General features: G+C 32.3%; 1 protein-coding gene across 2 annotated transcripts in view; it reads left to right on the forward strand.

Annotated features, from left to right (window-relative positions):
- CHD1 (chromodomain helicase DNA binding protein 1) overlaps positions 1 to 11,429 on the forward strand; it is an 80,952-nt gene extending 69,523 nt beyond the window's left edge. For both annotated transcript variants that reach the window (XM_054590025.1, XM_054590026.1), the window contains 5 exons: positions 2,891 to 3,069; positions 7,748 to 7,844; positions 8,716 to 8,767; positions 9,303 to 9,513; positions 10,902 to 11,429. In XM_054590025.1, coding sequence (XP_054446000.1) covers positions 2,891 to 3,069; positions 7,748 to 7,844; positions 8,716 to 8,767; positions 9,303 to 9,513; positions 10,902 to 11,247 — 885 coding nt within the window. In that variant the 3' untranslated portion in view covers positions 11,248 to 11,429. The remainder of the gene's footprint in view (positions 1 to 2,890; positions 3,070 to 7,747; positions 7,845 to 8,715; positions 8,768 to 9,302; positions 9,514 to 10,901) is intronic.
- The last annotated feature ends 15,566 nt before the right edge of the window (positions 11,430 to 26,995 follow it).

Genomic DNA, 26,995 nt, shown 5'->3' on the forward strand with positions numbered 1-26,995 from the left:
TGCCCCCTTTGTCAATTATTAATTGACCATACAGACATGGGTTTATTTTTGGGTTCTCTATTCTGTTCCGTTGATCTATCTGTCTTGTTTTATGCCTGTACCAAACTGTTTTGGTTACAGTGGCTTTGTAATATAGTTTGATATTGGGTATTGTGATCACTCCTACTTTGCTCTTTTTTCTCAGAATTGCTCAGGCTATTTGGGGTCGTTTGTGGTTCCATGTAAGTTTTTGAAATGTTTGTTCTATACCTGTGAAATACGTCATTGGTAGTTTAATAGGAATTGTGTTGAATCTATAAATTGCTTTGGATAGTATGGACATTTTAATGATACTAATCCTTCCAATCCATGAACACGATATATGCTTCCATTTATTTGTGTCTTCCCTAATGTCTTTCTTCATTGTTGTGTAGTTTTCTGAGCACAGGTCTTTCACTTCCTTGGTTAGGTTTATTCTTAGGTACTTTATTTTTCTTGTTGCTACTGAAAATGGGATATTTTTCCTAATTTTTGTTTCTGAATAGTAACTTTGTATCCCACTGCTTTGCCAAATACACTTATTAGGTCTAGTAGTTTTTTGGTGGAGTCTGTAATATTTTATATGTACACTATCATGTCATCTGCAAACAATGACAGTTTCACTTTCTCCTGTCCAATTCGGATGCCTTTTATTTCTTGTCTGATCGCTCTGGCTAGGACTTCCAGTACTGTGTTGAATAAGAGTGGTGATAGTAGACGCCCTGATCTTACTCCTAATCCTAAGGGAAATGCTTTTACTTTTTGCCCATTGAGCATGATATTGGCAGTAGATTTCTCTTATATGGGGCCTTTATTATGTTGAGGTATGTGCCCTCTGTTCCCAGTTTGCTGAGTGTTTTTATCTTAAATGGGTGCTGGATATTATCAAATGCTTTTTCCATATCTATTGACATGATCATGTGATTTTTGTCTTTAATTCTGTTTATGTGATGTATCATGTTTTTTGATTTGCAGATATTGTACCATCCTTGTATCCCTGGAATAAAACCCACTCGATCGTGGTATATGACCTTTTTGATGTACTGCTGGATCTGATTTGCTAATATTTTGTTGAGGATTTTCACATCTGTGTTCATCACAGATACTGTCCTTTAATGTTCTTTCTTTGTTGTGTTTTAACCTAGTTTTGGAATTAGGATAATACTGGCCTCATAAAAAGAGTTTGGAAGTATTCCCTCTTCTTAAATTTTTTGGAATAGTTTGAGAAGATTAGGTGTTAGTTCTTTGAATATTTGGTAAAATTCTCCTGTGAAGCCATCTGGTCCAGGGCTTTTGTGTACTGGGATTTTTTTATTACAGCCTCAGTTTCACTAGTTGTTACTGGTCTATTCAAGTTTTCTGCTGCTGCTTGATTCAGTTTTGGAAGATCGTATGTTTCTAGAAATTTATCCATTTCACTCAGGTCGTCCAATTTCTTGGCGTATAGTTGTTCATAGTAATTTCTTACAATCCTTTGTATTTCTGTGGTTCCACTGTTACTCTCTCTTTTTTTCTTGATGAGTCTGGTTAAAGTTTTGTCACTTTTATCTTTTCAAAGAACCAGCTCCTGCATTCTATTGATATTTTGAATTTTTTTAGTCTCTGTCATTTATTTCTGCTCTGATCCTGATTATTTCCTTCCTGCTTTTACTATTTTTTTTCTTGAGTCTGTAACAATGCCTAGAACATAGTGTGCACTGAAATTACATATATTGAATAATTATCTAGTAGATTATGAACTATAAAAATTGATCAAGAAAAAAGAAATGTAGAGAACAGGTATAAGTAATGCTAAAAATTAGAAAGGATATTAAAAAATTTTCCCTTTTTAAAAAAAGACAGCAGGCCTTGCTGAGTTCTAATTTTAACTAAGAAATACATAATTCCAATGCTATTTAAATTACTCCTGATGAAAGATGGAAAACTTCCAAAATGATTTGGACAAATAGGTCAATAAAACAATGAAGTACTCAGAAACAAATTCATACATATATGCACATTATTTTTATGATAAGAATGGACCTGCATGGCAGTGATATGAGGCTTTCTTTTTTTAAATAAATGGTGTTGGATCAACTAAATATGTTGTCTGTAGTTACTCCATCCCTACATTCCTTGAATTAACCCAACTTGCTACTAGTAGATATAACTATTGTTAATTTTAATATTGTTTTGCATTTATATAGGTAAGTAAAATTTAATTGTTCAGTAATATTTTTAGTCTGGTTTTGGTATAGGTTAGTTTTTATTATAGAAATTGGAGTTTAGTTGAATCATATAGTTTTTAGTATGGTGTCCTTTTGTCAGCATGCCAGTGATAATATAGGCCAAGGAGAAGGTTGGCCCAACTCACTGACCAGCAAAATATGATAGTAACAAAATTCATCATTAACTGCTTTGTTTTGTCCCAAAGGTTTAGAAGACTAGACAGTTTATATTTGTAGTTATTTTTATTTTAATAGCTTTACCAGTTTATTATATAAAGATCCTTATTTTTTACATTTTATTCTGTCATAGTAAATATAGGATAGTACATAATATTTTGAAATATTTTATTATCTTTTAACATTCAGTGATTAAGACTGCTTAGAATGGTGTATTACAATGTAAAAAGTACCACTTTTATAGAAGGTAAGTGAAATCCAAAGTGTTTATTTACACAGAGACTGATTTTAAATGTTTATGAAAGCCTTACTTTCCAAAGAGGATCTGAGTGAGAGACCTTTGGTATTTAAGAGCTGTGAGGTAAGATTTAATGCTTATCTTAGCATCAAACAATGCTATATTTACTCATATAAATATCATTGAAAGATCTTTGTTGCATTTATATTTTTAATACATGTATTTATGTTCTTATTTTCCCTTTTTACAGTGCAAAGAAAGAATGAGGCCTGTCAAAGCAGCTTTGAAACAACTTGATAGGCCTGAGAAAGGCCTTTCAGAAAGAGAACAACTAGAGCATACTAGACAATGTTTAATAAAAATTGGAGACCATATCACAGAATGTCTGAAGGAGTATACAAATCCTGAACAAATCAAACAGTGGAGAAAGTAAGTGATGTACTTTCCAGGAAATGTTAAATTTGTGGTTATGTAACCATCTGTCCCTTACATTTCAATTTATTTTTCTACTTTTGAAATTTAGTAACAATTTAGTACCTCTCTAATGTTTAGAGAGGTAACTTGAAGATGATCGTTTTTATTTTTTCTTTAAAGCTTTTTTATTCATGAGTGAACACTTAATTATGCATCATGATTATCACCAACTGTGATTTGTAACTAAACTGCTATAATATTATACAAATCACTTAATGATTACCAGATACAGATGAGTGTTAAACCAAACTTACACAAATTTGGAAAAAAAGATAAAATGAACACAAACTAGTCCCTCATATCAGTTTATTAGTCTACTGATTTCTTTGCTATATGCAGTGCAGCTACATATCAAAACAGAAAACTAACATTTCTAGAGGAGTGATTATGATTAATCTAAAATTTTAAAAAAAATCTATACTCATTTTAGAGAGAGGAGATAGGGAGTTAATCATGGTCACTAGGCTTTTGAAAAGAAGTGAAACTACACTACCATGTCTGAAGAAGTTAAAGCCATGCATGGACAATAATAATAATAGCCTGAAGTCATGTGACTATAATACCACGGAATATTCACTAGAGTTGGCACCAGAAGATGTGCTCAGTCCCTATCTTGGCTAATTTTGGGCTTTGTGAACTTGAATAATCACCAGTATCTCTGAGCCCCTGATATTATCATTGTGAAATAACATCTATATTTGAAGTCCTTTATAAATTTTGAGGTGCTACGTATTTTCTACTTACTAAACGATCATGATAACATTTATTATGAGGAATGGAGGAGAATAATCCTAAAGTACTACAGAATATATATTCTGTCTTAGTCTTTTATTTTTGGTTGGAATAGATATACTGACTGGAGCTTTTAACGTTTTCCTTAAATACCATAAAGCAATTATTTCATCCTTTTGAAGTCCTCTGATGATTCCCAAAGTGCAGAGTCAGAGAACAAGAATACAGTAAATATCAGTTATATGAACCATTGTTAATATAATGAGAACAGTTTGCACAACATCTGTATAACCTGGCAGCCAAGGAGTGGACTGGAATGTGCAAGTGTGAACAATGACAACCTCACTCTACTAGTCATTGGGGGCAGTAGACGCCATTGAGTAAATGTGTGTACTGTGTGGCCGTCACATTCAAAATAACTGAGTGAGTCGAGCAAGAGATCTGCATGAAATTTTATGTTAAGCTTGAACATTCCTCCACGGAATCTTATTTTGATGATTCAGAAGACCACAGCTATGGCAACTGGTGATTGGCAGTTTCATTATGACAATGAGCCTGCTCATGAAAACTCTCATACCTCATGCAGAGTTTTTTTGTGAAATAGTAAAACCCAGGTGACTCAGCCCTCCTGCAGCTCAGATTTGGTACCCTGTGACTTCTGGCATTTCCCAATGGGAAGAGATTTCAGACCATTAATGAGATTCAGGAAAACTCGATAGAGCAGCTAATGGCAATTGGGAGAACTGTGTGAGGTCCCAAGGTGCCTACTTTGAAGGGGACTGAGGCGTCATTGTCTTATGTACAATGTCCTTTTATCTAGTATCTTTTTCAGTAAATCTCTCTTTTTTTTCATATGGCATGGTCAGTTACTTTCTGGACAGACTGTGTGTGTGTGTGTGTGTGTGTGTGTAATATATATATTTTTTATATATATATATTTTATATATATATTTTATATATATATTATATATATATAATATATATATATGGCTTTGATGAAAATCTGTTTTTATACTCAGAATCCAAAGTGAAATTTTCTCTGTCAGTGGCTCCCAAACATGTCTTGATTGTTGCTTTTCTTTGATAAAATTAGAAAAATAAAGGTAATGCAGTGAATTATTTTTTAAAGCTAAATTTAGTTAATTTACAGGATTATATTAAGTGTTTTTCCTGTTTTTAGTGTAAAAGAGCCTGATTTCTATCTGAAACTATTTCATTGTATATTATGTACCATTTTTTTAAAACTTAGAGTTTAGATTTTTGAAGTTGTAAAGAGAGAGAAAATTATTTTACCTTACTAGAAAGATAAGAAATAAACATCTTGTTGAAATTATATTGTGACTAATACAAATATAATGCTATTTTGGATTTAGTTTATTAGGAAAAAGGGAGCATGGGGAGAAAACCTCTAAAACAAAAGAGATGAGTAGCTGGGAGATTTATTGCATCATGTTTGCCTTTACCTCCTAAGGTTTGATTCCTCTTTTTACCCATCTGGGGCAACACACCTTTTTGTTTTCCTCTACTTAGTTTTTATCTACCCTGACTTCACTGATAATCAGTTAATGGGGCAATGTAGTTTAGAGAGTGCTTCTCAATTTTTATTTATCCATTTATTACCCATTGTCTGTTAAAACTCTCCATTGGTAAAAAGAACTTAGACTTTGTGAAAAAGCAAAACAGAACTTTCTTGATATGTTTTGGGGCTATATAGTATATTAATTTGAAAAACTCAGCAAGTGTGAACCTAAAAATTGTGCATTTTATTTTATGTATATTTTATCTTTAAAAGAAAATAAACAGGTATCAACTAATGATACATATGCTGAAGTATTTAGGGGGAAAATACTAATACCTGAAATGCAAACAAAAATTACATGGATTGCCAGAGGCATGGATGTATGAAAATATGTCATGAAGCAAGCATAGTAAAATGTTAACACTAGAATCTAAGTAGTAGGTATGTGGGTGACCATGGTAAAATTCTTTTTATCTTTGATGTATGTTTGAAAATTTTCATGATGTTGAAAAAAATTAAGAAACAATGTAATCTCTGCATACATATTTTGAAAGTGTCCCATTAGTTTAAAAAAGCCTGATAATATTAGTTTTTATGCTTTAACATGCTATAATTTATATCAATACCCTGATTTTACAGGCTACGAAGTATCACGACAGAAGCAAATTTTAAGTGTTATGCATATACATGTCCATTAAATATGAGAATATGAGTGACTGCTCTTTAAATTGCAGTGCAGTTTTACAGTCTTTTTTTTGTAAAATTATAGGCAAAAATATTGATGAAGGATAAATATATGCTGCAGTGAGGCAAACAACCTTCACAAAATAAGTTTATAATACTAATGGTAATTTATATGATTATTGAAACAAAAAAAGGACTGAAAAAGCCACAACTGACGTAAGAATTTTTCTGGAATAATTACCAACCTCTGTATGCACATGTGCTAGGACAATTTTGCAGTTAATGCGTAACTGACAGACAGTGCATTCCAAAATCTACTGACACCTAGCAAATTTTTAGTAATTTACTAGCCAGCAGCTAATCCTACATGTCGATGTCCAAAATCAGATGGTTGGGAATTATTTATCTTAGTGAAAGGCGAATTAGGAGCCCTGTCTTCTACCTTTACTTAGCTATATGAGTTTAGGCAAGTCACTTAGCCTCCTTACTTCATTTGCTTATTTTAAAAACTGGATGCTGTATTTACTCTGCCTACCTAACTAAAGATTATTTGTGGAATTAAATAATAGAAAAGAGCATTGAAAATATTAAAACTTGGTAAAGCACCTGTTGTCAATAGTCTCTCATTCCAGGCTTTATAAATTAATGTGAGGTTTATAGTGATAAGCAATAGGTGCTTGATATTTGAAATTGTGTCAGCCATTTAAAAGTCCCCAGAGTGTTTTATATAATTTCTTCCATAAAATAGAATGAAAAGTTATTTTCCAGATAAGAATTTTTGCCTTCTCAGACCTTTTTTTCCTTCCATCAGTGTCATTGGAAGATGGCTTTCTTTTAGGTAGTCATTATTCATACAGAGGTTTATTTTTTTTTTAATTCCTTAAAATTGATTGGTTCATTAAAGATGTTTATGTTGGGTAATATGCCAGACTCCATCATTGGCTAATTAGTAATTTCTCTACCCTGTTTATATAAGCAAGATTCAAAATCATACTTTAAAATACCTTCTGAAAAATCATTTAATAAAAAATTGTGAATATGTGAAACCATTTCTATTTCAGTGATAGCAAATAGACTTCAATTCAGGTATCACTGATTATGAGTGACTGTTGAGGAAGCTGTGTTAAGAAGTACTCACAGGCTACATCTGAATTTATCATAATAGAGTACTATAGTCAGTTACTAATTCTTGCCTTGGGGTGGGAACAGAGGCCTAAAGACATGCTGTCCATGGTTTATAGTGTCTGTTCATACTATTCTCATGACCATTACATCAAAATTATGAAATGACAATTGTTTTTTAATGCATTATTGAGCACCCTCTTTTTCACAAGCTTATATTACTGATTTTACATTTATTCAGACTACTGACATAACTTGTTCCTTTTATAACTAATCTGAATCATATTATGAGTCCCTTCCTGATTTGTAAATTTACATCTCTGGTTTCAAATTAGGATTGATTACTACTTTTCACTCAAAAAATTGTAAAAATGAAAAGATTTGGAAGAGAAGTAAAACCTAAAGTTTCATTTAGAGTTTTACCCATATATGAAGTTTATAAAAAAACACTAGAAATAATCATCTTAGACGTTATTCTATAGAGGGTAAAATCTGTGTGTATTTTTGTTTCTGCAGAGGGAATTATGAAAAAGCTAAATATTTTCCACCAGACTAATTTGCCTTTTCTTTTTCTAGAAACCTGTGGATTTTTGTATCTAAGTTTACTGAGTTTGATGCAAGAAAGTTGCATAAGTTATATAAGCATGCTATTAAAAAACGGCAGGAATCTCAGGTAAATTAATACATCATTTTTTTTCTTATTTATCTTACTAAAATTGAGACATTCTTCCTTAGAAAAGAATTGAATGAAAAAATGTAGAAGAGTTAGTGAACAAGAAACAAGATAATAGCAGTCTAAAAGTGTCTCCTTCAAGATGGATATTAATTGCAAAGAAAAACAATAACTTTTAGAAAAGAAACCCCCCAACCCCACTGTAAGTAAGCAATTAAGGTTAACATCACCAGTATAATAGCGACATCATGAGCCACCTGATATGACGTTCTGGGAAAGGTACATCACTTGTGTGGTTCGCATAATCTCAGTCTAATCATGAGAAGATGTGAGACAAACCACAGTTGAGAGATATTCTATACCATAACTGTCTAGTACTCTTCAGAAGTGTAGACAAGAAAAAAACTAAGGAGCTGTCCCACATTGAAGGAAGTTAGACATGAAAACTAAGTGTTAAGTGGAGTTCCAGATTGGATTCCAGAGCAGAAAAATAATCTAAGTAGAAAAATGTGAAATCTGAATGAAGTATATGTTCATTTAATAGTGTTGTACTAATGTTAACTATTCACACGTTTTGATCTTTATGCCATGGTTATATAAGATACATTAGGAGACGTTGGAAGAAAGGCATATGGTAACTCTTTGGTATAATTTCGCAGCTTTTCTGTTAAATCTGAAATTATTTTAATACGTCATGGGACAAATATTTTGTTTTTAAAAAGATATCTGCAAATGCTGCTCTTACACATTCTAGTGTCTTATATAAGGACTTCTTTCAGCCTTGAGATTTTCTTTTTAGGGTTTTTTTCCCCTGTTTTGTAATGGTTTTGATGCCATTTATAATATTCTTATATATGTGCATTTATTTTAGCAAAATAATGACCAGAACAGCAACTTGAATGCTCCAGTGATTAGAAATCCAGGTAAGTCAACTTACTGTTGTTTTGGAAAGTAAATTTATAAATTGTTTTCCTTTAGCGGGTTTGTTTTAGATAATACCCATATTATTATAATGGGTCTATTATCTTAAATAATAATCCTTTTTTCTTCTTATTAACCTTTCCATAAATCACCTTCTACCACTTTTTAAAAATTATAAAATAAATGTTGAAATGATGAATTGCTAAAATGATAAATTAAAAAATTTTAGAATACAATAATGCATTTTTTCTGTATAAGAATCACAGAAATACAGTCTATGTTGAAAGGAAATAGGCCTTTCATATTTCAGTTGTGATTTTTCATATTTCAGATTAAAGTGATACTTTTGTAAATTTTAGTACTGCTTTAATAGACTATTTCTAAATACTTTAACTACCCATATTTGGGAACTGATTTTCTGTAGCTGGAGTTAGAACTGGAGTTCTTGTAATCTAGCAGCAAAGTTACTTTTTTTTTAACCATGTATTTTTCGGAAGTCATGAATAAAAGTTTTTTTGTTTTTTTTTAATCTAACAGATGTGGACAGATTGAAAGAGAATACAAATCATGATGATAGCAGCAGGGACAGTTATTCTTCTGATAGACACTTATCTCAGTATCATGATCATCATAAAGACCGACATCAGGGAGATTCTTACAAAAAGAGTGACTCCAGGAAAAGACCCTATTCTTCTTTCAGTAATGGCAAAGATCATCGTGACTGGGATCACTACAAGCAAGACAGCAGGTAAATTTAACAATCAGTTTTAAAATTTTTCTTATTCATGTCTTTTTCTTTTTTATTTTATTTGCTATATTGGACCTTAATGGCCTCTTCAAACTTAATCAAGCAAGCCTTATATGAGAATAAGGTTTATTTGCAAGTAAGAAAAATATGAACTCTACTGTATTTTTGTTAAGAACTTTTTTAAATTACAAATTCAAGGTCAAAGTGCAATAAGAGGAAAGTGTAGGGAGTTCTATAATTATGTCATGGGATTCATTGTCGGTTTTGGAGAAGATTGGCTCAAAAACTCTTCAAAATAAAGTAGGGTAAAATAAAAGCTTGATGAAATATGGATGAAATTTGATGGAGGAAATTCTTTATTCCACTCCATTTAAAAAAAACTCAAGGGAAAATTTACGTGAAAATATCTTATTGCAGTTAAATTTAATCACAGCATCTGGGATGGTCCTGAAATCAGGATTTTTTTTAGTTTATTGTTTTGGGTTTTGTTTGCTTTTAAACAGTAAACAACTCTGAATATAATATAATATAAGACATTTTATTCCTTTATTGTAAACAAATATTTTCACCAGTCGATGATCATCACTACAAGCAAAATACAAATGAATAAAAGATGAGAAAATAAAGATATTAGATTTCCTTTGTATTTTAATTGTGCTCACTGCAATAAATTCTTCTCTGAGAAGCAGTGTCACATTATAATACATCAAACGTAGACTGGCTCTTAAAATTAGAGAAGGACATAAAATGAAAAGAAAAAGCTGTGTTTGTGGTAGTAAATAATTCAATGTATTTTATTTGAAAAAGGAAAACATTTTAAAGATGACTTTTCCTTAAACTGCTATAATTATTTATTTTTTAGCAAACTGCCACATTTAGGAACATTGTAATAATGACTCATGTAATCAATCAAACCTAAGGAAAGCTTTTAAAAGGTATCATTACACCAATAAAAATTGTCTTTTACAAATTATTTCATAGACTGCATTGTAGAGATTTTATTTTTCCCCTGCTTAGGGGCTCATAACAAGGATCTGATTTCAAGTGTATTCTATTCTAGATAGTTGTAGTTACCTTTATTCCAGTTTCTAGATAGTTAAGATGCATTAATACAAATGATGTATAAAATGAACATGTGAAATTAGATGCTGAGTGGTCTGTGTGGTTCACTTTTGTTTTATAAGTCAAATAGTTTTTGAGAGGCATGCAAAGATATTTGTGGTTAATTTTAAGCTTACTTAGGAAGTTCTATAATGAAACACTGAACTTGTATACAATTAAAAGTAGGCTTTAAAGTATTTTTGTTTTATTTTTAATAAGGTGTTTATTTGGAAACATTTAATTTGCATTATTAATTTAACTAAAATTCCTAATTTCTCTTTTGTTAGATATTACAGTGATAGAGAGAAACATAGAAAACTGGATGATCACAGGAGTAGAGATCACAGATCAAATTTGGAAGGAAATTTAAAAGATAGATCTCATTCAGATCATCGCTCTCATTCAGATCATCGGTTACATTCAGATCATCGGTCAAGTTCTGAATATGCACATCATAAATCTTCCAGGGATTATAGGTATCACTCAGATTGGCAAATGGACCACAGAGCTTCCAGTAGTGGGCCTAGGTCACCACTAGATCAGAGGTCTCCTTATGGCTCCAGATCTCCATTTGAACACTCAATTGAACACAAAAGTACACCTGAGCATACCTGGAGTAATCGGAAAACATAACAAAAACTGATGTGTTGTCTTTCTGGACTTTTCTGTTAGCCATATATCATAAACCAACACAGTAATTGCCTTACATGACTTGAAAGATATAAACAGATCTTCTATCAGTAGCAGTATTGTTACTTCTTTCCAGGATGCAAGGTCTATTATCCCAACAGAAGAGAAAATATTTTTATATTTAAGGATTATGCTGCACTGTACTACAAATATTGTAGTACTTTTTTTTCTTTTTTAAAGAAATGGAAAATGTTTACTATTACAGGGACCTCAACACTGCCCTTCCATATAGGCTGGATAAAACTGTTTTTAAGTCAGTGATTTTAGACTGACCTCCATTTAAATTATGTTTGTATATGAACTTTACTCTGACCTGTGATCATGTTTCAGGAAGGAATGAAAGAGAGTTCTTTTCTTAATAAAGAAAAAACACTCAAGGATTTTGTTCACTTTCCAAAGCTACTTGTTTACATTGTACACTGCGACCACCTTGCCGCTTTTCATCACAAGCTTGAATATTTAAATTCTGTACTTATATCTGTAAGATAGCCAGGAACTTCCTGTTTGTGATCTATTATTATGCCTTTTTACATACACAAAAAAATTGACTGTAAATTATTGTAAATGTATTAAATGAGCTTTCCTTCCTTCCCTTCTCAGGCTTTTTTTGACTGTTCCTTTCCCTACCAACTCAGGCCTTCTTATTGTTTAAAAAAAATTAGTGTAATAACACTTTTTAATGATTTGTCTTGATGGAATCATTGTTTAGAATGTAAAAAATGGGGAAAGGGGCCACTTAATTCCATTAGTCCTCTTTTTATATCAACTATTTTATTAAATACATGTTATTTCTTTCTTTTTTCTTTTTATTTTTTGGTCAATATTGTGTTTGTAGTAACAGAATACTGAGATAATAATGTAAGATCTAAACTGCATGCTCTGGAAACATTACTTTCAGATGCATTTGGTTTAAAAGGGTAGGTGTATGAACACTTTCAGAATCCAAAACAGCCAAAAGTTATTGTAAATCCATTTGTTTTCCCTTTTCATGTGGGCAATAATGTCAAATGTGCTATGCAGCCAGGTAACATTTTAGATAAACTTGATTGACTTTTAATATAAACTGTTACAATGCACACTGATTGTATATAAAAACCTTATATATGACAAATTAAATTTAAGAAAAAGGATATGTGGGCTCCTGTAATTTTCTGCTGCATTTTTATTCCCTCAAGCACTTAACTTTTTTTTTAAGTAGTAACATTTATCTGCCAGAAAAAAAAAGGATATTTTGATAAGCAATTGAATATAGTTAACGTGTAGCACTACAACTAAATCTATTTTGAAGACTATATGAATTTATAAAGTAAAATTTAGATCATTGAAATTTTTGTTTGACTCTGGTTTTCTGCTGATATTATTTTAGAACACCTAATATTTATTCGCAGATTTTTATTTTGTTATATTCAGTGGGAATTTTTGACTCGTAGCATACATTCATTCTTGGATGTGTGCTGTGATGTAACAAATTTGAATCTTAACTTTGACAAATACATTGATATATTCCAATAATATTTTTAAATGTGTCCCTATTGATTTAGCTGTAGGAGCAATCTACAGAAGTTTGTTTGTGGATGTATTTTTTAATATTTTTTTATCCAATTAGGTCTAAAATTTACACTATGGATACAAAACAAAGCTTTCCTTTTTTTTTTAAAGCAGTGATTCCTCTTTTAGATAGTTACCTTGAAGAATGATGATCTTGTTTTTTTTCCTGGTATATCAGATTACATGAGGAATAATACAATTTTTAAATATCTTATTTATAATTAAATATAAAAGTGATAAAACAATTTAGTGCCAATACACATTTTTTAACCTTTTTTACTTTTTACCACATTTACTATAAATGATGACTTTGTTCTATAAGATAGCACTGAATAAAAAAATACTTTTTATTAACATAAAAGAAATCAGGGTTGGTGTTTTTTAATTCATCACTTTGTAGCAAAGACATTTGCATTATATCCTATTGTTCAGATTTTGCAAAAGAACAGTATTACATTTTTTGAGACAATGGAATGGACTCTAACTTTCTTAACAATTCTACATTTAGTTGAATATTTCAGTCAACTATTAGCTGAGTTGAAGTTTAAAACTGTATGTAACATTAATTGATGGAAAATATGTTCATTATTTGTAAGAAGTAAGCAATTACATAGAAAAAGAATAAGCCATAGATTTATTAAAACACAATGGAGAAGAACATTAGTACATAGATATAACACGGAACATTCTCTATAAAATATGCCTAATTTTTGTCTTTGACAATGCTCATTCTGCTTTGCATTTTTATCCATTTGTGTTTAATTTTTCAAGGATGAGAGATTATGCATAGTACTGTACCAATTAACCCTCCACTTTCATAATATACAATAAATGATTCTTACTAAAAGCAATGGCCTGTTTGCTTATAAAGAAAATATTTTTGATTAGGATATGTTAGAAAATAATATTCAGACTGGAAAGCTGTGGAAAACTGGAGTGTGAGTGTTTCATTAATTTCAGAGTGAGTGGCTTAGTAAAATTAGAACCTTTACAGTTGTATACAATATAGTAGGTTACATATAATTTTTCTTAAGTTTTTTGTAGTTAAATAATGAAAAGATTGTGTAGATTTATGCTGATTTACACATTTAGTTTTCTTGTGACTTATCAAGAATATGCACTAGGGATAAATGACATAATTCTTATCTGCACCATGACTCTGTTTTTGACTAGAAAATGATCTTTGGGCCATAAATATTGTAGCTTTATAACTGACAGTTTTGTGAGGGAGAGGGATGGAAAAGCAACTAATTTTTTATGGAATTTTTTTAGATTTCATCTGAAGTGTGAACTGGCAATGTGGCTTAATTGTTAAAACTTTGAGTAGTTTATTAGCAATATTGTAAAACTTAAAGTATTTCTGAATTGATATATTTAAGCATATTAATATAGATACCTCTATCAAACATTACTTAAATTCAAGACTCAATTAAAAAATAAAAACAGAATGCTTAAGTGGAGGCTAACTAGGCAGTAATGCAACAACAAAAACATCTTGAGGGAAAATGTCAAAATTGTGTTAAAATTCTTAAGCCATCATATTTTAAATATTTAAAAGAAAACTCAGTTGGAATTATGGAAACAGGCAATGACTCTAGTGGCTTTGTAGAGTGCTTTATGCAATTTTTTTTTAAAGAATCTAGGTTGATTTTATTACAGAAAAATCTTTGGATTCTTTATAAAGACCCAGGGATAGGAAATAGTAGCTATGTTAGAGAATGAAAGATGTGATTGGTACAGTAGGATTAAAAAAAATAACTTTGAAGATTTTTCCAAGTATCTGTATAAACTCTCCAATGACGCTTCAGACTTTCTACTAAGAGACTATAACCTTGTCCTTTAGTTTAAAAAAGAAACACCCAAACCTTTATTTGAAACAGGATTGGTAGTTCAAACTCCCAAGGGAATGAGATACTTTTAATTCCATGTCTCACTGTACATTTGAGTCTTGATAAAAATACTAAAGAAATGTAAGCATCTCAAAAGCAAAAAATACCAGCTCATAATGATTAAATGAGCTAAAAATACTTGTTGCATTGTTGATAATACACGTTTCACCTAACAAAAATGTGGGTTGCATTGTAATGTCATTATTGTAGGCTACTGCTATTAGGTTTCACATATGTAGAATGAGCTGTGGAATTGAACTAGCACTCTTATAGTACTTGTTTTTTCCTCTTCACATCTCTGCATTGCCTGGTGTTCTGCAGTAGTGCTATGTGAGTCTGGGTGTGGTTTTACTTTTACAGATTTTGCCTCTTAACCTATTTTTAATTTCTGGAAGTCCTGTGGTATTGCTATCATATGACTTCTAATTTCTCCTGTCTCAACAGTTACAGTATTTTTTTTCTTCTCTTTCCATGTCTATGGAGTATTTTCAGCTTCAACCAGTCTCCTGAATTCATCTCCATTTAGATATCTAATAGGTACCTATTCTTAAAACATGTAAGACCAGACTCAACCCTTTCCCACCAATGACCTGTAAAAAACTTTTCAATGTTCCATAATCTTTGATAAATGAATGTACTGATGTTTCAGAGCTCTCTCACCTATGGCACTTTTCCCCCTACCAATTTCTGTGCTTTTCTTATCCATGCTACTCCCATTGCTCTTAGAAGACACCGAAGAACACTTCTGGGTCTTTATATTGTTGTTCCCTCTACAAGAATGCTTCAGCTCATGCCATCTCAGGTCTCCAAATTAGTACCTTGCCCCATCATCCCCTTTTTTTTTTTTTCAAATTTTATTTGGGCAAAAATTCAAATTAGGCAACACCAAATCAGACTGGGCATGCTCCACCATCAGGAGCTGAGGGAGAAACATTCATACAGAAAAGGCCGAAGCAAAGCAAGGAAATTGATTGCCTAGGTGGCTCTTTGTGATTGCTTGTCCTTAGTGCATACGTGTAGCTTTGAAGCATTTATAGTCTCAGATTTTGGTTTGCTTGTGTAGGCAGCCATGGCATTGGAGCCACCTCAGCCTAATGGCCTACTTATTTTACAAATCTAGGTTTAAAAGGCTCTACCATGGCCAGTGTAATTAAAGACTATCTGATAGAATTAACCTGTTTGTTTAGACTTAACACTTTTTTTTTTCACCTGAGACCTCACATAAGACCCACTTCAGCTTAAGTTGGACCAAGTCCGACCCCCGGACCCAGTAGGACACCAGCCAGCTTCCGGATCCGATGGGGAAAAAGAAATGCTCAGATGAAGTCTGAAAGCTCATAATGCAAAAGCACAAAGCTAGGGTCCAGGATTTGAGGAGGATTCACCCCCCAACTACTTCCAAAGACAGCAAGCTCAAGGTGACCCAGCAGGTACATTTGCCTGGCTGCTCATTGCTCCTGGGGCCATGGTGGGAGCTCTGCTTTGGTTTCCTCTTCTGATGTTAGAATTGTTAAAAGATAAGTTGTGGCATATTAACTTGAGTTTATTTGAGTAGAAATTGATTTACATAGAGCAGCACCAAAGCAGAAGTAGCTAGAAGTGCTCACACCCTTGTCATTTTATACTCCTTATTTTGCCTTTTCTTTTAGCACACTTACCAATACATCTTTATTATGTTTTCATTTGTCATTGAGTGCATTCTAATTAGAATGTAATGTAAGTTCCATTAGGGCAGGAACTTTATTTAGTTCGCTGCTGTATCTGCAGCACCTAAAACTTCAGGGCCTCGTACCAATTATTTTTTCATTATTTTGATATCTTTCCCAGAAATGCTGTGTCTCATTACTGAATTTCTTTTTTCTTGCCATCGATACATGATTTGTTAGTATTATTGGAAACGTTCATATGCCTTATCAGTATCTCTGATACTAGGGTGCTATAAACATTCATGTGCAGGTCTCTGGATAGACATAATTTTTCTTTGGTACGTACCTTGGAATAGGATTGCTGGGTTGTATGATAAAGTGTGTGATACTAGAATCTGTTTACCATCTTCCACTTTTTAAACGACTAATAATCACCTGAGGTACTTGAGAAATATTGAAACACCTATGTCTCATTTCTAGGAGTTAAAATTGGCAGAAAAAGGTCCCAAATAATATGATTTTGGAGATTTTAATATTTACTTGATCAACTTGAATAATAGATTAATTCCATTGTTATAGATTATTTACTGTACTTACATATAAATGAAAAATTGAATTCTGTAATTTATGGTTACTTAGGAATTACAATGATTCTTTGAAGAGATATTCAGAAACATGTAATAGGAAAATATAAAACGTTTTTGTTTTTCTATGTTATTTCTTTATCCTTTGAAAGAAAATATATTTTTAAAAAGCATGATACACTATTTTTTCCTAGTTACAAGTAAAAACAATTTGTAAAGACATTATAATGCAAGAAAAATATGTTGTATTTCCATTTTTTTTAAATGAAATAGCAAAAAGAAAATCTCCTTTCACTGGTACTTGGTATGTTTTTTTCTCTTGAAAAATTTAGGTCATATTTACATAAAGTAAATTCTTCATCTTTAGGTACAGAGCATGATGAACTTTGATATATTCTAGTGTGGTGCATACACTAACCTATCTAAGGTATAAAACATTTCCAGCCTAGCCCCTGGCAACCTCTGATCTGACCCTACTGTTTTACTTTTTCCATAATGTCATATGAATGGAATCATGTAGAATTTAGGATTTTGAGCCTGCCTTTTGCTTAACATAATGTTTTTAAATTCATCCATGTTTTTGCATTTATCAGTAGGTCACTTCTTTTTATTTATGAATACTAGTCTTTATATTGACTATACTACAATTTGTCCATTCAACAACTGAGTTTTTAATCTTTTGGCTGTTATGAATAAGGATGCTATAAACAGTCATGCACAGGTCTCTGGGGTAGACGTTGCAATTTTTCTTTGGTACACACCTCGGAGTAGGATTGCTGGGTTGTATGATAAAGTGTATGTTTTACTTTCTGAAGACTACCAAACTATTTTCCAAAGTAAATACACCATCTTACACCTCTAGCCAGTACAGATGGGAGTTCTTGTTACTCTGTTCCACATGAGCATTTTGTGTTTCATTTTAGCCATTTTGATAGGTGTATACTGGTAACTTAATTTGCATTTTCCTACCAACTAATGATACTCAACATTGTTAATGTGTTTATTTGCCATCCTTATCTCTTTAGTAAAATATCTGTTAAAATTTTTTCCAGTTTTAGAATTGGAATTACTTTAATCAGTATGTTTTGTTTTTTCAATGTACAGATATTGCACATTTATTGTCAAATTTATCCCTTACTAGTTCATATTTCCTGCTGTTATAAGTGACTTCTTAATTTGAATTTTTAAGTGTTCACTTACATTTAACTTTTATTCTTTTGACTTTGCTATACTCACTAATGAGTACTAGTAGCTTGTTCCAGATTCTTTGAGATTTTTAACATAGATTATCATATTTTCTATGAAAAAAAAGCTTTATTTATATCTTCACAACCTTTATGCCTTTTCTTTTTGCCTTAATGTTCTTTCTGTGACATCTAGTATGTTGGTAAGAATGGGCATCTTGACTTTGTTCCTGTCTGGTGGTGTGGAAGGTAAGAATTCAGTCTTTCACCTCTGGGTTTGCTGTTAGCTGTAGGTTTTCTTGTAGATGACTTTTATCTTATTAACGAAGTTCCTTTTTAATATTAGTTTTCTGAGAATTAAAAGAAAATTATATTTGTTTTTCATTCTTTAACCATAAGTACTTATTCGTGGGATATATACACCTGTTGTACAACTTCTTAAATCATAGAATCTCCAATACTTGTTCCACATTGATTTTTTCACTTACTTTTTGTCAAAGAAACCACCAAAAAACAGTTTGGATAATGGCGGGATCTAATGAAGCTGAACTTAACTCAGGCTGATAGTTAAGTTTTGTTGGACTGATGGATGTTATTAAATGTTTCCCTTGCAAATTTAAAATTTCCTGTAGCACTCTGGTGTTTTCACTGCATTTGCAAATTACAGCACCAGCCCAGACTCAGCCTTTAGGAATTCATTAAAGCTTAACTGATTTATTCTTTCCTGCTTTATGCACTCTCTCTTCCTGTCATACTATGTCATATATAGAATACAGTTCATGTATATCAGCTTCTCTTGGAGAATTTTGTCATTCTTTAGACTTCAGCTCACTTGGTTGCTCTGCTCTCAAAATGGGTACAAGAAAAATTATGATTATTTAGTTTAACCATCTTTTTTTCTTGTTAGGGTAGGAGGAATGTTTTCTTAAAGTTATTTACATCTTCAGAGGGAAACTCTCAAACGAGTGGGGTTTTTTATTATGGTGGACTTTATTAAAGTGTAATATACATGTAATAACTTGCCTGCACTGTTGGTGTACACTTTGGTAAGATTTGAGAAATGCATACACTAACATAATTAGAGAATGTTTCCATCATCCTGGAAGTTTTCATTGTGTGCCTTCCCAGGAAACCGCTTATTGATCTGCTTTAAATTACTATGGATTAAACTTGTTTAATTAGAGTTTAATAAGTAAATTAATGAAATCATACAGTATTCACTTTTTTTTGTCTTATTTTGCTCAACATAGTGTTTTGAGATTAGTTCATGGCATTCCTTTTTTATTGCAGTGTGCTATTTCATTGTATGGATATACTGCTCATTGGGTTTCCAGTTTTTAGTTAATATCAATAAAACCTCTGTAAACATTCCTTTACAAGTTCTTTGTACATATGTTTTTACTTCTTGGGTTAATACCTTGGAAAATAATTGCACTCATATGATAAGTACCTACTGAACTTTTAAAGAAACTGCCAAACTGTTGTACAAAATAGCCATACCATTTTGAAATATACAAAAGTTCCACTTGTTTTGCAATCTTGCCAGTGCTAGCTATTGTCAAATTTTATTATATAGTTGTGTAGTGCAGTCATGTGATGGTTTCATTTGCATTTTATTAATGTATTATGTGTAATTATGAATTTACTTTATTTATTAATATAAATTTGGCCAGTTATATGTCTTATGTGAAGTACCTGTCAAATCTTTAGCCCATTTTGTAACTGGGGTGTTCGTTTTCTTGTTATTGATTTGGGAGTTTTATTTTTCTATTGTATTTCTTAATCGATTTTATCTTTTAGAGAAGCTTTAGTGTTACAACAAAATGGATCAAAAGCTACAGAAATTTCCATAGTCATAGCTTCCTCCATTATTGTTAACCTCCATAAGAATTTTTAATATGTTCTGAATACCAGTCCTTTATCATATATGTGTAAATATTTTATCCAAATCTATAGCCTACATTTTTCGACAGTAATTTTCAAAGAAAAGTTAAATTTTTATGCAATCTATTTTCTAATTTGTTCCCTTAATATTTCGTACATTTTGTATCCCATCTAAGAAAACTTTGTCTGCTATATGGTCCCAAAGGTTTTCTTATCTTTTTTTTTTCCTAGAAGAATTATAGTTTTAGCACTTATGTCTAGGTCCTTGTTTCATTTTAATTTTCCTGTATAATATGAGGTAAGAGTCGGAGTTCATTTTTTCCTCCATGGATATCCAATTTCTCCATCATCTTTTATTGAAAAAGATGACCATTTCCTCATTGAATTATTTGATCCCTTTATGAAACATCAATTGATCAGGTTTGCATCTATTTTTGGTCATTTTATATATCTATCTGTATACCAAAATAAAAAGGTCTTGATTTCTATAGCTTTATAGCAATTCTTCAAGTCAGGTAGTAAAAGTGCTCTGACTTTGTATATTTTCCTAATTGTTTTGCCTACTGTAGGTCCTTTGTATTCCTTTGTATATTTAGAGTCCACTTACAAATTTCTACCCAAAAATATCTTGTTAGGATTTATATTGAAATTGTCTTGCAGCTGTTGATAAATTTGGAGAGATATTGGTACCTTAGGAATATTGAATCTTGTCACCCATGAATATGATTTATCTTTCCAATTATTTAAATATTTAATTTTTCCAAATTTTTTTTAGTTTTTAGTGAATTAGACTTATATTTGTTAAAATTATCTCTACATATTTAATATTTTTAGATGCTATTATAAATAGTTTATTTCCATTAACTTTTTTTATCCTAGTGTATAGTTACACTATTGATTTTTGTAAGTGAACCTTGCATCCTGCAAACATGCTAAGCTCAATTATTCTGTAGATTTGGGGAGTTAATTTCTTTAAGTTTTTCTATATACATGATCATGTTTGCAAATAAAAACAGCTTTAATTCCTTCTTTCTAACCTGTATAATTTTTGTTCTTGCCTTACTGCATTAGCTAGGACTGTCAGCACAATATTGATCTGGGGAAGGTGGTGACAGTGGACATTCTTGTCTTAATCTTTATCTCAGGGTGAAAGCATTCATCTTTCTCAGTTACGTGTAATCTTAGGGATAGATTTTTTTATAAATGAATTTCATCACATTTAGTAATTTACCTGCTGTTCTTGGTTTGTGGAGGAATTTCATCATTAAAAACCTCTGGAGATATGTCCTTTTTTGTTTATAATTAATATGAATTACATTGATTTTAAAATTCTAAACCAACCTTGGTTTCCTTGGATAAACCTCATGCTATCAAGGTGTATTACTCTCTCCATATACTGCTGGATTAAGTTTGCCAAAATTTTGTCTGGGATTTTGCGTCTATGTTTATGGTAATATTAGTCTGTAGTTCTCTTGTTTTATTTTGTAACTTCTTTTTCTGTTTAACTATAAGGATAGTGCTGACTTTATAAAATGAGTTGAGAAGTATATCCCTTACCTCTATTTTCTCAAAGAGTTTGTATGGACATTGCATTGTTACTTTCACGCAAAACTGAGTGGAAGGTTCAGAGATTTCTGATATACTTCCTACCCCTACATGTGCACAGCCTCCCCCACTACCAGAATTCCTCACCAGAATGGTACATTTGTTATAATCAATGAGCCTACCTTGAGCCATCATTACCACTCAAAATCCATAGCTTACATTAGGGTTTACTCTTGGCAGTACGTATGTGATGGGCTTAGACAATTGTATAATGACACATAGCCACCATTATAATATCATAAAGAATAGTTCATTGCCCTATAATTTCTCTATGCTCTGCCTATTCATTCCTCTCTCATACCCCAACTCCTGGCAACTGCCGATCCTTTTAGTGTCTTCTTAGTTTTGCTGTTTTCCAAAGTGTCATACAGTTGAAATCAAACAATATGTAGCCTTCTTTCACTTAGTTTCATGCATTTAAGTTTTCCCCATATCTTTTCATGGCTTGATAGCTAATTTCTTTTTTAGCTCTGAAGAGTAACCCATTGTCCAAATGTAACGGTTTGTTTGTCCCTTCATGACCAAAGGATATCTTCGTTTCTCCCAAGTTTGGGCAGTTATGAATGAGGCATTCATACAAAATTAATGTGCAGGTTTTTGTTTTCATTAGTTTTCAACTCTTTGGGGTAAATACCAAAGAGATGTGTGGTACTATTGTATGTTCAGTTTTGTAATAAACTGCCAAACTATCTTCCAAAGTAGCTACACCATTCCCTCCACCAATGAATGAGAGTTCCTGTTGTTCTATATCCTCTCCAACATTTGGTGGTGTCAGTGTTGAACTTCGGTTATTCTAATAGGTGTGTAGTGGTATCTCATTGTTATTTTAATTTGCAGTTTCCTTATGACATAAGATGTTGAACATCTTTGCATATGTTATTTTTTAAATTTATTTTTGTTTTTTTATTTGCACTTCTCTGTATTAGCAGTGAGTTCAAGCATCTCTTCATGTATCTCATTGGTTTGAAGTTTTTTTTGTGAATTGACTATGCATATAGTTTGTCCATTCTTCCATTGCTTTTCTCTTTTTCCTGTAGATTATTGTTTCTTTGGGATGCTGGAAAATTATTACCTTCTTGGTTTAAAATATTGTAAATATGCCCTCCCAATTTATTATATACAACTGTTTTCTGCTATCTTATATTGAACAAAAACTCTTAATCAAATCCATTATATTCCTTGCCTGTGGTTTTATACTTCTGGATTTTGATTAAGTCCTTTATTGGCACCTTGGTCATATTATCTTATATTAATTTTTTTTTACAGTTTTATATTTTACATTTAAGTTTTTGATTCATTTGGAAGCTCTTTGGTTTACAGTTTTAGGTAAGAATATAGGCTTGACATATATCTAGCTCCTGTGTATATTTATGTATTTGCACCTAAATTTGTGCTATTTGGTTTCAATTGTCCACTTGTCTGACCACTTTATTATTATATCACAAGGGGATTGTCATGCGGTGGGGCAAATCTTCCCTCTGCTGTTCTCAAAGCTGATATGAACATTTATGTATATTTAGGCGAATATAATTTTTTTCTTTGTACATTGTCTTTATTTGGGCATTAAGGTTTCTAATTAATTTGTACAAATTAAAAATGTATAAGGAAAAATGTGTGATCCATTTGATGCAGAATTTCTCTGGCTGGATTTATGTTTTTGGTCTATGCAAATCAGTGTAAAGTAGTTAATATCTCTATTATAATGATATGTTTACAGTGTATTTATGCCAGTGTCAAAGCAATTAGTAGAAGTATTTTTTAAATTTAAATTGGTTTAATCTATATTCCTTAAGTATTTTGGAACTAAATACATGGATGCATTTAGGGGTTTTTTATTTATATGAATCAGAGTCAGAAATTAATCTTGGAATTTGCTTTATTTACTTCATTTAGTAAATAAGCAAATTGAGACATAGAGTTAAATTGACCTGCCCAAGTGGATAGAGGTTAAATTTTGGTGAAGTCAGTAGTAAACACATATTCCTTAACTTTGGCTTTATTATATGTATAGCTTTGAATGTATCTATGAATTTTTTTTTTTTTTTGGCTGCTGAGTCTTTGATTCAGTTATAGGAAAACATTTGGCACCATAGGTTTTTCAGATGTTACAAAGAATTCTTTTCACACTACTTTGTTCCTTCATTACTCTCATTATGAGCGTAAATCTTTTGAGTGTGAGCAATAATACTTTTGATCAATTTGGGCAAAATAGAGACTAGAGGGTGTGACCTTTTGTTAGAAGTCTCTTATCATCACAGCGAGAAGTATAGGCCTGTAAAAGAAAATGCTTTCAGAATGTGCATTTCTCACCGTCTACATCTTAACCAACTTCACAGTACAGTGCAGTGCATTGCATCCTTATTTATAACATTTATAAGCTTTCTTACTTATAACTTCTCATTGAAATAGTAGGATGCCTGAGCAGGTGCAAGTATTTTACAAAAGAGATGTTATTAAAAGGCTTTGGTAAAGATCCATGTAATTATTTAAATGTTCTCTCCAAAGACCATCCTATTAGACTATAAAAAAGTAACACCGTGATAATATAGACTTGATTTCTTTCATGAGAGACATGCAAGTTTTGATGACTTTGTCATGTGTCAGCTTGGCTAGGGTATATTACATTCCGCAGAATTCCCTTTCCAGCATGTTGCCAGCCAGGGTGAGCCACAGGGGAGACTTCTGCGGGGGATTTGGAGGGCAGAAGGGAAGAAGCAGCCATTTGTACAATGTCCATCATGTTGCTTACCTCCTGGTTCACCTGCTAGTGTAAGGCAGTGGCATGGACTGCACCATCCCTGCCTCCTCTGGAGTCAGCATCTCTGATGCCTGGGCTTGACGAAGGGCCCCAGGTCTGCTAGGACACTCATTCCATTAGGGTGAAAGGTAACAAGAATGTACACATTTGTCCACCTGTCCTCATGCACTCCAGCACATGCTCGTGAGTTTGGGATTGTTCTTGGTGTTCCTCATATGACATCCATCTTGCTTTCCCAACTGTTTGCCTCATGGACTTCAAGCTTCTGTAGCAGATGTGAAGTTTTTCAGAGACTACTTAACTAACTTCCACAATCAGGATCAAATCCCTTTATTTTGTCTGTCCATCATCTGTCCATCCATCCATCCAACCATCCATCATCTGTTTATCTAATTTTTTTATATTACCTTGACTAATATTGCAATGCAGGATTTTTCACTTAGACAAGTATGATTAAATACTCTTATAAGCTGCAGGCATTAAATATAACATGTGCATATTAAACAAAATTGAAGATTTCAATTTTTTTTTCGCTTTTAGTTTGGTTTTACACCAGTGACTTTTTCTTCTTGAATTATCAGAAACTTTGGCACTGTTGATCCTCGCTCTCCTTGATTTTAAGATTCTCATTGTGTTTTATGTGTTAATTTGCATATCTAGCTGCAAGTGGAGTAACAAAAAATCTTAACTGATTTTTTTTTTTTTTTTAAGATGCAGGCTCTTTTTTTTAATATTTGTAGCTAGGGTGTTTTTTTTTTTTGTTTTGTTTAGATTATATTTATTTTTAGAGAAGGGAAGGGAGAGAGAAAGAGAGGGAGATAAACATCAATGTGTGGTTGCACCTCGCACACCCCCTACTGGGGACCTGGCCTGCAACTCAGGCATGTGCCCTACACTGGGAATCGAACCGGTGACCCTTTGGTTCGCAGGCCAGCACTGAGCCACACCAGCTAGGGCTTACTCAACTGATTTAAACGCTGCAGAGAAGTTATCTCCTAGAGTCCTGAAGTACTTTGTCTCTAAAGTAGTTAATCAACAATTCAATGACATAATCAAGAACGGAGATTCCTTCTGTGTCCTCCTCTGCCAACCGTGAGCTAGTTTCCTTTATCACTGCAAGGTGGCTGCTGCAGTGTGAAGAAGAACGACGTCAGCAGAAGGCTGGAAGCTCATCTTCTCATGTGTTTTTCATTAGCAGCAAAGATATCTTTCCCAGAAGCCTCCGCAGCAGATTTCCCCCCATAATTCATTGGCTAGAATTGTGTATTTGTACATATGCATGTGTATGTGCATGTGCTTGAACCAGCCAAAGGCATGGTGACTGGTGTACATCAGTAGGGTCTGCCCTCGCGCTGCAGTAGCCCACCCTTCCCTGAGTGAAGGGGAGCACAGTGGAGTCAACTGGGACTTAGAAAACAGGAATGAAAGAGAAAAAAATGCCACGTAGAAGCGTCAGTAGTGTCTGTTACATACTAGATGTTTTATGTTCCTTATATCAGACCTCTTTCTCTGTTTGGAATCCTTTAAAAATACACCAGCCTCTTTGTTTTCTCTTCACACAATCTCCCTTGGTAATCGCATAGACTTTCACAGCTTTAGGCTTTATTTTTCAGGGCCTGATTCCCACATCATTGTCAAAAGTAACTTCTCCCAAAACTCCAGAGTGCTGTTTTTAGAGGCTCATTGGACATTTTCATCTGGTCATCACCTCAGGCTCTGTTTAGTTTTTAGCAACCTCTTTTAGTGCTGTGACTGATTGAACATGTCAAAAGTGGTTTGCAAAGTTTTGTGCTGAGGATTTCTTGCTGGACAATGCTCCATGGTCAGGTAGACTAGTTGAAGTTGATAACGATCAAATCAAGACATTAATTGAAAACAATCAAATTATACCATGTGGGAGATAGCCAACATACTCAAAATATCCAAATAAAGTTATTTGTGAAAACAAAAATTGTGTCTTTTCTTTTACAGATTTTCTGGACAACCCAATATTTTTCCTATTTTAATTCTAGCCATTTAAGCTATAAAATGTCAATATTAATAGAACACTTTAGGAAGAGATTGGAATTTTAACTTAATGTAACTAATACTTTATTTTTGCTGTGTATAATGCATACCCATGTTTTTGGCCCAAAATTTCAGGAAAAAAATTTTGTTTTAATTTTTTAGTTCAATTTAAAAAATTCAACAAAACCAATTATTGTGTTCCAGGGTATTATTTTGCATACTGATACCATTATTGCTGTCTAGAGTTACACTTTTAGCGCATAAGCATAAATAAAAGAATTAAAAACATTTATATAGATATGGAATTAGTACCACCCATGTATAATGCGCATCCTTATTTTTCCCTCAAAAATTTGGGCAAAAATGTACACATTATACACAGCAAAATACGGTAATATTAACTATTTTTGAATTGATGACAAAATAATAATAAGTAAAAGCAGATATTTTAATATTGTTGGCAAATCTCTACTCCAGCATACACACCTGGCTATGTGTAAGTTTGAGGGTCTCTGCAAAAGAGTGAAACTAGACTGCTGACACCATATACAAAATTTAACACAAATGGCTTAACGACTTGAATGTA

The sequence above is a fragment of the Pteronotus mesoamericanus genome, unplaced genomic scaffold (assembly GCF_021234165.1).
Source record: "Pteronotus mesoamericanus isolate MK-2021 breed Mesoamerican mustached bat unplaced genomic scaffold, CSHL_Meso_final scaffold_167, whole genome shotgun sequence".
NCBI lineage: Eukaryota > Metazoa > Chordata > Mammalia > Chiroptera > Mormoopidae > Pteronotus > Pteronotus mesoamericanus.